At 49.9% G+C, this 12,701-nt stretch overlaps 1 protein-coding gene and 1 long non-coding RNA gene across 2 annotated transcripts; one reads left to right on the plus strand and one right to left on the minus strand.

Annotated features, from left to right (window-relative positions):
• Positions 1 to 2,431: 2,431 nt before the first annotated feature.
• Positions 2,432 to 12,572, minus strand: KCND1 (potassium voltage-gated channel subfamily D member 1). Its single transcript, XM_028522823.2, has 6 exons — positions 8,395 to 12,572; positions 6,501 to 6,663; positions 6,315 to 6,398; positions 6,129 to 6,227; positions 5,616 to 5,866; positions 2,432 to 3,846 (listed from the first exon to the last, which is right to left on the minus strand). The coding sequence occupies exons 1-6, from the start codon at positions 9,513 to 9,515 to the stop codon at positions 3,615 to 3,617; spliced, it is 1,950 nt and encodes a 649-aa protein (XP_028378624.1). The 5' UTR covers positions 9,516 to 12,572; the 3' UTR covers positions 2,432 to 3,614.
• LOC118498375 lies at positions 6,192 to 8,385 on the plus strand. The gene is made up of 3 exons (XR_004900877.1): positions 6,192 to 6,254; positions 6,345 to 6,423; positions 7,450 to 8,385. It is a non-coding gene; the product is annotated as an uncharacterized LOC118498375 (long non-coding RNA).
• Positions 12,573 to 12,701: the final 129 nt, after the last annotated feature.

A 12,701-nucleotide genomic window follows, 5' to 3' on the forward strand; every position in this document is an offset into this window, starting at 1 on the left:
CTTGTGACAGGCATACACCGAGGGAACAGTAGGTGTTTGGGAAACAGACACGCCCTCTTTGGCACCACCACACTTTCGCCCCCTTGTTGACCTCCCCGCCCCTGTGGCTGGTGCGCAGGCGCAACACAGATGCCTTTTCCGTGTGTGAAACTGAGTTTACCTGAATCGAACAGAATTTTATGTATTCATCTCTATCACCAGCCAGCGTCTCACAATGGGGTTGGTAAAACTCTCTGCTACTGAGCGGCTGGATAGTTACAAGCTAATCCTAGTTCTCTCCTGTCTCAATGATCTCTGGCAAGCCATTTAACATCCACCCCATCTTCAATTTCTATTTCTCTGTAACATGGCAATGATAATTCCAATTTAAGGATCAGAGATCCGTGCTTGTAAAGGGCCTGGTAATGTTCCTGGCACATAGTAAGTGCTCAATAAATTAGTCGGCATGACAGTGGACGGAGAGAATCCCAGGCTTTGGAGTCAGGAAGACCTCAGTTACCAATTGCAGGACTTTGAGCAAATCATTGTGTCTCAAATTTGGGGTTACTCATGTGTGAAACGGGAATGGTAATGCCTGCCCAGACTACCTCGAGGAGTAGTTAGAAGGTTCCTATGAGTTCATGAACCCAGAACCTGTTATAGGAGGTAAGGGCTTGCTCCCTATGTGTTAGGAGCCAAGCCATACAACAGGTTGACTGAAAGACCATCAAAAAGCTCTTCTGAGTGCCACCTAACCTTCTCCCTTCAGATGGCAACCCTAATTTAAGTCTTCTCTGAAGGGTATCAGTAATAAATATACTATTGTGTTTTTTGTCAATGAGACTTAATGAGAGGACCCATGTTTACTGGGCCTATTGTGTTCAGGGCACTGTACCCAATGCCTGTGCATGTTATCAGATTGAATCTTCTCATGACCATCTCACTTGACCCATGTATCCTACTCTCTACTGGATATTTGTCCAGTACCACAAATCTAAAACTGAACTTATGATAATAATTGTAGCTAGTCATCACCAAGTATTTACTATGTGCCTGCCACTGTGTGCTAACAGCTTTGATGTTCTCTTTCACAGTAGATGGCACCCCCACAACCTTTGCCCAAACCAGAAACCTAGGAGTCAGCCTTGCCTCTTCCTCAGTTCCCAGATGCCCATCAATCCCAAGCCCTGCCAATTCTACCTCTCAAGTCTTTTGACTCTCCAAACTCTTACTGTCAGTACTTGGTCCAAGCCACCATCACCCACCAGTTAGACCACTGCAAAAGCCTCCTCACTGCTCTTCCTCCAGGACTGTTTTCTCTGGAATCCACTATCCACAACCAGAATGATCATTCTGAAACACAAACCTCATGATGACTTTCCTGTTTAATAAGCCTTTAGAGGCCCCCATTATCTTTAAGATAAAGTCCAAAATCTGTATCCTAGCTTCAAAGGCCTTTTGTGATCTGGCTTATCACTACATCCTCTTCCCTCATCGTAGCCTCACATCCTCCTTCCCAGCTCTACTCAATTAATTTCAGTTCCCCAAAGACCCCAGGGTCCATCTCTAACCTCCAGGACTTTGCACATGCTGTTCCCTCTACCTGAAACATTCTTACCCTTTTGTCTTTTGCATGGCTAACTGCATTTCATTCTTCATGCATCAGCCACGTTAGTTTCTCCTGCCATCTACATTCTTCTGTAATCTATTGATCTTAGTTCTCCTGCACTATATTGTAACTGCTTAGTTGCCTTCCATGCCCACCTCTGTAGAACAGAGATGATGTCTACTTTGCTCATGTCTGTATCCCCAAGCTTGGGGATACAGGGCTAGCACATGATATCCAGTTAATAAATATTTGGTGAATAAAAGAACAATTGTCTCTGTTTCACAGATTAGCAGCCTAGGGCAAGAGAAGGTAAGTAATTTTCTTCCCCGGCATTAGAACCCAGGTCAATAAGAATCCAAGGTCTGTCATCTCAGTGCCCCACAGAGCTTAGTCACACACTGCCCAGGAGCCCAGAAGAGAAAATGTAGGGAACATCCACAAGGAAGGGGGTTTTGCCACACTGGAAGATGCTCTTCATCAGGGTTCAATTCAGAGCCATTTGCTGTCAGGAAACCTGCGTTTAAGTCTCCCCCTAACCAAGCATGTGCTGCTCTGGGCCTCAGTTTTCCCATATGTGAGTTGGGGAGCTGGAGCAGGTGATGTCCAAAGGGGGCATGTCTCAGGACCTCCTAGCCTGCCTCACACTGGTTGGAGAGCCAACTCGTCAACCCCCTTTTTAAATTTCTCCTAGATTTGCACATTCCAGAACATGTCACCAACCATCTACCTTCCATACCTTTACCCACACCAGCTCTTCTACTAGTTGAAAGGAATTTAAATCAGAGTACTACTTTAAACTCCCCAGCCCAACCCAGCCCCCAAATCTACAGAGCCAAGAGGTGCTCATCCTCATCTCTCCTCTCAGGTTTTATTGACTGATGGAAACTACATCTTTGTCAGCCACCAGTTCCACAGGGACAGTGCTGGGGACAGGGAACCTGAGATGATGCCAGATATCAGCCTGAGTGCAAAAACAGAGTTCCAGAAGGTGACCCAAGAAGGAGAAGAGAGAGGAATACATGAACAGATGTTGTGGGGGAGGAGAAGATAAAGAAGTTCTTCCTGCCTCCTACAACTCCCAGAGTTCAATAACAACCCAGGCCTCAGCCCCTGAGGCTTCTGGACTCCTGCCCAAGAACAGGGAATCAGCTCGTGATCTCCAAACCTGGCCCAGCCCTTGCTGGTTGCCAGGTGCTTATCTCAGTCAGTCCAGACTCCAGCCCAACCCAGGAAGGAAGCATACCAGAGGAGAGAGGAGAAGTGACCCCTGTGATTAGGGCAGATGTAAATGCTGCAGCAAACTGGGTAGAGGCTTTGCATAATGTCATGGCAGCAGATGCTATTGCTAGAGTTTGCTGGGGGCCCAGTAGAGGATGGGGTTGCGAGGACCCATTCCCAGCAGCTAGGGAAGAGGGGTAATGTTTGTGCTATTTGTGTGTGTTGGGAGAGGCAGCCTCACTCTTGAGCCACAGCCTGGGGGTGGAAGGTCACTGCTGAGGCCACAGCCTTTGAAGCCTGTGGCAGCATTCCAAGCTTGGAATTTGGGCGTTGTTGGGCCTGGTGAAGGGTGGGGACCTCTCTGAGGGGCCAGATCAGAGGTAATGGTTCTAATCCCTGAACCCGCAAACCTCCACAGTCCTGATAAAGAGAAGAGGAAGTCTCACCTCTTCTTCTCAGGCCAGAGCTCAGATGTCAGATGGGAGCCTGGGAGCCTGAGGGCCCAAGGGAAGGAGCATGCAGGAGGCCAACTCAGGGAGAGGGTCTGGTCCCACTGTGCCGAGGCAAGGAGGCCAGGGCCTGAGGAAGCTCAACGATTCAGCTCCCACCAGGAAAATGGGTATGGGGAATGTCCCATTCCCTGACTACATCCCCACAAAGTAGGCTATTCCATGAAACTCCATTGCATAGTTCTCAGTTGGGGGAAGACAAGGTCCCCAAGCCTGCCCCTGTCTGTCTCCCCAAAATATGGCTTTGGAAAGGAGTCCCCAAGAATCAAGAGGGCCCTATGGATGGGCAGGCCCACCCCTCACAAGGAAGAGATCTTGACAGTCTCAGGGAGGAGGCAAGGGGTGCCCAGGCTGGAGTTCCTGAGGTTGCTGCTGGCCCCACCACCACCACTGCCACCAGGAGAAGAAGGTTGGCTCTCATCTGGAGTGTTGGCAGGAGGGGTAGGGATACTGATGATGGCAGCCACGAAGTCCCGACTGTCGCAGTTCAGGTCAAGGCTGTCATGGGGCTTGGCATTGAGGCTTGAGCGACTGTGGATAATAAGGGTGGGAAGATGGAAGGTTCTTAAAAAGTCATCTTAATACTGGCCACAGAAATCATGACATTTATTGAGCATCTACGAGATCCCTGGCACTGTGGTAAATGGTTCCCCTGCACCCCCAATTATGGTAGTGCAGAGCAAGGGCTCTGGAGTCAGGCAATCCTGGGTTTGAATCCTGCTCCCACTTTTACCACTCAAAACTTTTCTCTCATCGGAAGCATGGGAATAACAACAAATTAAGTCCTCACTTAACATCGTCAATAGGTTCTATGACTTTAAGTGAAATGATGTGCAACAAAAAAAATTTTACCACAGGCTAATTGATAAAAACAAGAGTTAAGTTCCTAGGCACCTCATCAATGTTCTAACAAAATGACATTGGGAATATTACTTGGCTGTAAAAAAAAAAGGAATTCTTACCATTTGAGACAGCATAGATGGACCTAGAGGGTATTATGCTAAGTGAAATAAATCAGTCAGAGAAAGACAAATACCATATGATGTTCACTTATATGTGGAATCTAAAGAACAATGTAAATGAACAAACAAAACAGAAACAAACTCATAGATACAGAGACCAGACTGTTGGTTGCCAGAAGGGAAGGACTGGGTGAAAAGGTAAAGGGATTGGGAAGTACAGATTGGTAGTTACACAGTAGTCATGGGGATGTGAAGTACAGCACAGGAAATATACTCAATAATATTGTAATAACTATGTGTGGTGACAGGCACGTACTGGAAATATCAGGGGAACAGTTTGTAAAGTATATGATTGTCTAACCACTATGCTGTACACCTGAAACTACTACAAAATAATATTGAATGTAAACTTTAGGTTAAAAGAACAAAAAGAAAAACCCAAAACAACCTTGAACAAAATAATGTTGTCGAAGAACCTGCTGTATTTCCTACCTCACAGTGTTCATGTGGAGATTAAATGAGATAATAAACGATGCAAAGTGCTCAGAATAGTACCTGAAACATAATGATCATGCACACACACACACAAGATGTTACCTGTTATGATTGCTCCTTACAATGCCTAAATCCTCATAATAGTCTACAGTAAGAGCTACATAATCTGGTCCTTGTTCCTTTTTGATTTTACCTCCTACCACTCTCCCCCTCACTTACACCACTCTACTCACCGTAGTTACTGGCAGTGTCTCTTGTTAGAGACACACAGACCCATTCCTGCCTCAGGGTCTTTGCAAAGGCTGTTTACTCTGCCTGGAAATCTCTTCCTCTAGATATCTACATGGTTCACTCCCTCACGTCCTTCAGGTCTTGGCTCAGATGTCACCTCAGCAAAGCCTTCCCTGACCAAATAGTTAAAACTACATCACACCCTATTCTACACTCTCTATCCCCATCCCTGATTTATTTTTCTCTTTGGCACTTAACACTTTACGTCATCTGTATATTTGTTTATTAACAGTCACATCCCACTAGAATATAAGTTCCAGAAGGTTAGGGATTTCTGCCTGTTTTATTCACTGCCTAAAGTAAATTCCTAAACTCCTAAAGTCAACTCCAAAGTGGCTAAAATTGTGCCTAGCATATAGTAGGTGCTCAATAAATGGTTGTTGAAAGAACAAATGAAGAACAAGAAGCTCCAGACAAGATAAGCCCAAGATTCCAGCATGGAGGAATTTAGGTTTGAGCTTGACCTGCTAGGCCTGGGGTCGTGAAATCTCAGACCCTCTGGTCCAAGCTCTGAGCTTCTTCAGGTGTAGCCAACTGGTGGGGGTTACTTACCTCTGAGAGGCAGGACTCCTCCGCAGCCCTGCCAGAGTGTCCAACTCCTGCATGCTGCCACGGCTTACCGAGGCAGTAGAGTTGGCAAGGCGAATGGCACGGCGCTTGGCCCTGCGGGGGCAGCAAGAGGATAGCAGGCTTCCAGGACCTACGGGCTGGGAGGACAGAGAGGTGCTGCGGCTGGTACGGCCACCCAGTGAGACGGCACCCAGGGCTTCATTGAAGGTTAGCTCGTCTGTGAACTCATGACACTGTGGGAAGAAGGGAGGCACGGTCACAAGGCACCACATGGGTTGTCCCCACTGCTAGGCCTTTGCTTAGGCCTTCCTTTCTGCAAATCACTCTCTCTTCCCTTCCCTTGCCCATCCTTCAAGGCTCAGCTCTATCAGGCCTCTTCCAGGAAGCCCTGCATGATTTCCACAATTAGTAGTGACCCTCCAATCCCAGGGGGAGAGCTGGCTTGGTGGCAGAGATCCCCTTCATTCTGCTATGCCACTTCTCTTTAGGCCTCACCGTTGTCTTCTCTAGACAATGCAGCAAGTGGTGATGTTGTTGTTCAAAAGCAGAACGGTTCCTGACACACACTGCCTGTTCCTCCCCACTGCCATTGTCCTGGAGGGGATGGAGCAGAGAAATGAGGTCAGCACCTTCCTCCTCCAATCACTGCTCACACCCAACCCCAGTCTGAGACCTACCCACCTCAAGGTCCCCGTTCTGCTTGTACTGCAGGAAGGCGTTGGTGGTACCACTCTTTGCCAACCGGATCCTTGCTGAACGCACCTTCTACAGAGAGGAGAGAAAGAGTCAGGTGGGTAAACACAACAAGTGACTGACTGGCTTGGGGTCAGGGGGAATAGGAGATACTCAGATGGAAGGCACAGCTACCTGCTGTGCTCGGCGCTTGTCAGCACGCTGGTTCTGGTGGTAGATGCGGCTGAAGTTGGAAACAATGACTGGCACAGGCAGGGCAATGACCAAGACACCACTGAGTGAGCAGATGGATCCGAAAATCTTGCCAGCAATGGTGCTGGGCACCATGTCTCCATATCTGGGGCCAGAGGAGGTGAGCCAAGGTCAAGAAAAGTATCTACCCACTCCTCAGTCCCCCGCTTCATCCCATCCAACCCAACTCACTCTGAGACCATGGCCAGGCACTTGAACTCTCTGAGCCTCAGTTTCTTGCTCTACAAAATGTGAGGGATGACCTTTTGGGCCACCAGTGGGGGTCAAATGAGAAATGGGCTCTCAGCCCCTACTATCTGCTGTCCCCATCTAAACTGAGCTGTGCACTGGGCCTCTGACCCAGCTGGAAATCTATCAATACCTATCATAGGGGAGAAGGAAGAAATCACAGACAGTGAACATAGCCATCTGGGGAGTGAGTTCTACCACCAAAGACCAGATGAAAGGCTCTGAGTCCTGGCAGCAGTGCTCTGTTGGTTTTGTTTGCATCTGTTTTACCTTCTCTATGTAGGACCCCTTCCTATTCCCCCAGAGGAAACCTTGAAACAGTCCTCATATGAATAAATGGGGGGGCTTAAAATTGCCCCCTCCCTTTCTCCATGCCACCCCTCCTCCCATGGAGATACAGCAGAGCCAATCTTGCCACCTTGTTTCACAGAGGGGGTAAAAGCCAAAGTCAGGGAGTTTCCATAACTGACTTGCTCAAGATCACATAGCATACTTTTATCCTCACCACAGGACCAATCAGATCCCCTCCACAAAAGTGCAGCCTCTGCAGCCTTACGCCTCTAGGCCTTTGTTCAAACTATGCCCACCCAGTCCCGTGGCTCTTCTGTATTCATTTATTTTGTTCATGTCTTTATTTTTTTAGACTTATTTAAAAGTTTCTCCAACTTGGCCATTTCTGGCTCTGTAATGTGTCATCTCAGACTGTGTTCTCAAACTAGAAGACATGAGCAGCTTCCCAGCCTCCAAAGGTTATTGTGAAGACTGAATAGGGTAAAAGGCATCAAATTATCCTATTCCAATCCATTCTCAAGGCTCAATGTTCATTTGTCAATGTAATCCTGAACTTCCAACCAGAATTAATTTCTACTCCTTAGAAACCTCAAATGAATTTTCTGTACTTCTATTAAAGCACTGAGTGAGCCCAATTCATCCACTCAACAGATACTGAGCAGCAACTGTATACCTAATCCCGGTGGTGGAAATTAGAAAAGGCTCACAGTCTCTGCTCTAGACGGTGTCTTTAAGAGCAACATGAGTTTGGTGGTCCATTTGATGTTTTTATCCCAAGCATTTCCTCTCCAGGACTAGCAGTCAAAAAAAATCATGCTAAAACTATCTTGGTCTGGGGAGCCACAGGGGTAGTGCCCCACAGAGCAGATGATTCTAGAGGGTTGAGAGCTGTGGGTGCTCAAGATGGAAAAGGGGGTGGTAGAAAAGCAATACCTATTTATCTTGCATGAGAAACTTCCAGAGAACTTTCACAACTGTCAGAACTGTCAAACTGTCACTGAAGCTCCTATAAACGGATCATCATTTCTCATTTTACAGAGAAGAAAAGAGGCCCAGAGACCACAAGGCCAACAGGAAGAGTACAGCTAAGACAATGCTTGAACCCAAGTCTCGATGTGAAAAATCAAGGCATTGTCAAAGCTGGATGGAATTTGAAGATTAGTCCAAGTTCTTCCGTTTTTACAGATGAGCAAACTGAAGCTGAAATAGAGAGAGATTATTTACCTAACCTTCTTTTATAAAAGTGGTGAATGTAATTGCCTGATAGGGCAGTTCCTAATATAGGGTCTGCACTCACCCAAGTGTGGTCATGGTGACAATGGTATACCAGAAGGCTGCGGGGATGCTAGTAAAGTTGGTCTTGTTTGTGCCCTTCTCAGCATAAAACATGACAGTGGCAAAGATGATGATGGCCATGGTAAGGGAAAAGAGAAGAAAGCCCAGCTCAGAGGCACAGCTCTTGAGTGTGTAGCCCAGAATTCGCAAGCCCTGTGAGTGCCGGGAGAACTTGAAGATGCGGAATACCCGGAACACACGAAGGGTGACAAAGGCGCCAGAGACATCCTCGTTCTTGGGCACAAAGAGCCCAATGTAGTATGGCAGGATGGCCACCACATCAATGAGGCTCATTACACTCCGCAGGAAGCGGCAGCGGCTGGGGGCGGCAAACAGCCGCAGGAGATATTCACCCGTGAATATGAGCACACAGGCCGTGTCCATGCAGAAAAAGGCTAGCGGGAAGCGTTCGCCACAGGGCTGCTCCCTCGAAGGCCGTCGCGTGGGGCTGCGGCACGGGATGGTCTCAACCACGTTGGCGATGACTGACACGGCGATGAAAAAGCCGGTCACGTAGTAGAAGACGAGGGCTGCAGTGCTCGTATGTGGGTTCTCGAAGGCCCGCCAAAGCCTCTGGCGAAGGGAGCTGCCAGCCCGCAAGGCTGGCCCGTCCACGGCCTGCTCAGCTTCCTCATCTTCTGCCAGGCGCTCTGCATTCTCCTTCTTGCGGTCCCGGTACTCTTCCAGGCAGCAGTCACCAACAAGCTCAGGTACCAGGCCATAAAAGGCCAGTTCTTCGTCGAAGGCCTGGATGCACTCCTGCCGCGGGCAGTGCAGACGGCCAGTGCGGTAGAAGTTCAGCACATGTCGGAACATGTCCGGGTCGCGATCGAAGAAGTACTCGCCCGAATCAGCATTGTAGAAGAATTCCTTCTCTGAACTGCCCAGTAGGGTGTCTGGGTAGCGGTCCAGTGTGTTCTTCCAGGTCTCAAAGCGCCTTCCGCTCACGTTCACCACCAGAACCTCATCTCCTCGAGATGCCTTCACCCCTGGCGCTGGGGGCAGGGGCTGCTGGGCCAGGGGCAGCCAGCCCACTGCAGCAGCCCGTGCAAAAGGCAGCCACGTGGCCACGCCTGCCGCCATCCTGCCGCTTACCCCAGGCCCTCCGAGACTTGGGGGCGGTGGCCTTTAGGAGAATGTGGCTGTCTCCAGGATGGTGGGGGCTTGGAGGGGACCTGGGGCACTCGCACAAGGAAACTGGGGATGTCTAGAGATGCCAAGAGGAACCTGGAGGAGGAACTAGAGACAGGGGCAGGAGCTTGGGGGCCATTTACAGGGTCTGGGAGGGACCTGGGGGATGTCTTGAGGGACTGAAAAGGGGGTAGGGGATATGGAAAGGAGCAGAGAAGGGGCGTCTAGAGGGGATAGAGAAGGATCTGAGGGAGCATTTAGAGAGACTGATATGGATCTACATGTGCCTGAGAGATATCTGGGAGTATCTAGTGGGAGCAAGAAACACTAGGGAGCTGTCCACATTCTCAGGAGTTCTGAGGAAAGGAAGGAGGGACTAGAACTACTTATCAGTTGGAGAGAGGATTGGGGCATCCAGAAGGGTAGAAATGGGCCCAGAAGGGTAGAGGTATTTGAAAGAGGCTGAAAGTGTCTGGACAAGGGTTTTAGCGGGGGGAGTGAGAAAGGTGAGGAAGGTGGTCCGCACTCTGAAGACCTCTGGGGAAAGATAAGGAGGTTGGAGACCCTTCTTGGACCTAGGAAAAGGGTTGATACATCTAATGAAGGTCTACAGAGCCAAGAGGTTGTAAAGAGGCTGAGAGGTGTCTTGGGAGTGCCTAGAGCTGCCAAGAATAGCCTGGGGGGTGTCTACATTTTAAAGTAGTTCTGGAGAATGAAAGAGAGGTGGGGTCCCTAGTGGGTCTAGAGAAATGAGTGGGGTATCTGATATGGTACATAAGGGGTTAGGTTATTTTTTCAGAGGCTAAGAGGTGTCAGGGAGAGAGGGATACCTAAGGGTTTGAGAAAGCGTGGTCTATCCTCATAAGAGTTCCAGGGACAGAAAAGGGGCTTGGGGAATCCTGTGGGACTGGAGCTCAATTGGAAGGAAGTTACACACAGACCCAGAGCACCCAGAGGATTGAAAAAGACTAAGAGGAAGAGGGGGTGTTCTCCAAAGTGGGTCGGAGGTTGGAGTGGGATGTTGTAAGGGAGTTGGGTGTGTCTCCAGGAAGCGGGGCTGCTGGGCCTTGCAGGAGGCTGAGGAGGGGGGCCAAGATAAGACCGCATCCCACTCTTGGGGGCTGGTCTGGGAAACCACACCCCGGGGGGCTGATGGTGTTCGCTGGGCAGCAGCAGTAGCAGCAGCAGCAGTTAGAGGAAAAAGAGGAGAAGCAGCCACAGCCAGGCCTGGGGGTGAAGGCAGCACAGACAGGGGAGGGGGCTGGGTCCCTGGAAGGAGGTTCTGGAAGGACGAGGTCCAGCAGGACCCCGGGGGACTGTCCCAGGATGGGCAAGGGCGTGCGGACTGGACCAGGGAAGGGCAAGGACGCTGTTGGTGGCCCCCTCCCACTTCCCACAGGGCCAACCTCACCTGTGTCCCCACTGCAGCAGCGGCAACAGCGGAGGGGCTGGGGGTACCAAACACCGGAGCTCCTGCCCCCCTCTGCAGAGCTGCCCAATCTCTCCTCCTCCTCTGGCTCTCTCCCCGCCCCTCTGAGCTAGCCGGAAGATGGAGAGGCAGGGAGGGGCCTCTTGGCTCGCAGAGCCCCTTCCCCTAGGACTGCCTGAGAGGGACCCTGGGGAGACTCCGCCTCCTACAAAGCTGGTTGGGCCTCAGTCGCGTCATCTGGAAAATGGGGGTGGTGGGGAGCTTTGCCAGTTCTTCCCACCTCCTTCCTGGGCTCACCCCTCTTCCTGCCCAGCTCCTACACCCCTGCCCCTTGGGTCCCCCACCCCCACCGTCTGAATCAGCACTTAGCAGATGCGATCAATGAAGAGGCGTCTATTTAATGGCCCTAGAGTGGAGTGCCACAGGGAATGATGCAGCGCTGTGTCCCCTCCCTGCCCCACCCCCGCAAGGCTGGAGAAGGGGTGGATGAAGGGGTACTGGTGGGGAACATTTCTGTAGATGGCCAGGCCCCCAAAGCTGCTGGGGGCCACAGATTAAAGCCCAGCTCTAACCAGGACTGCTGGGACTGAAGTACGATCTTCCTGTTTTCAAATGTGAAATGGGGGGGTGAGAGTGCAGCTGGGGACAAGGGAGATTCTACCCCCATACCAGGTTCTTTCCCAGACAGGCCCCCCTCTAAGGGGCAGTCTCCTTCATCTGTTCACATTCTAGAGCCTCATATCATGTTCTCCCCTAGAGAGCTCTGCTCCTGTGGCAAGAGCACTAGGTACCAAGTGCCTCTGGTGCGGATGGGTTCAAACCCCAGCTTTGCTGACTTGCCGTGTCCTTGAGCAAGTGACTTGCATAGTTTCCTCATTTGTCAGATGGAGAGTTACCCCAACTTGATGGTGTCACTGGGAGCAATACATGGAGTGATGTGAAAGGAGATGCACAGGGCATGGCGCAGAGGGCTCCTTTTTAGTAATGAAGGCTGTGTGGTGCTGGAGAGCAGTATTGCAGGGCCAATTATAGCCTTTCAATCAATTTATCTCCATGTAACCCTCCATTTGCAAACTCATCACACTCCCGATTTGTCCATTTCTCCATCCCTTCACCCACCCACTCACTCATCCATTTGTATATTTACCCTATCTACCAAACTATTCACCAGCCTATTCATATGTAACTTCCTCTGTCTGTCCATCCATAGCCCTTGCCCATCATTTATCCACCTTTTTCTTCTCATTCATTAGCTCATCCATCTGCCCACTCATCCATCCACATTCCCCTAGTCATCCATCTGTCCACCTACATTTGCACCTGTCAATCCTACCTATCCACCTACCAACCCGCCTATCCATTTATTCATCCCATCACCTATCCATCCGTCCATTTATTTCCTAATCTATCCATCATTGATCCATGCAACCTTCTATTTATTTATCCATTAGTCCATCCAAACACTTACCCATCCTTCCATCTGTCCACTCATCCATACCCACACCCCATACACATCGACCCGCACATATATCTGCAGATATTTCTGCTCTACTCAGTTTGAGGGGCTAGTCAACAGCCACTGAAGACAGGCTGGGTGAGGCTGGGTGAAGGAGAGTAAAGCTGTGGCCAGAGGCCTCCCTTCCCATTCCAATGGTATGACCTCACCACCCCCAATACATCCCTACTGGCTGGAAAGAATGAGGGCAGAC

This window comes from Phyllostomus discolor, chromosome X (genome assembly GCF_004126475.2).
Source record: "Phyllostomus discolor isolate MPI-MPIP mPhyDis1 chromosome X, mPhyDis1.pri.v3, whole genome shotgun sequence".
Taxonomy (NCBI): Eukaryota; Metazoa; Chordata; class Mammalia; order Chiroptera; family Phyllostomidae; genus Phyllostomus; species Phyllostomus discolor.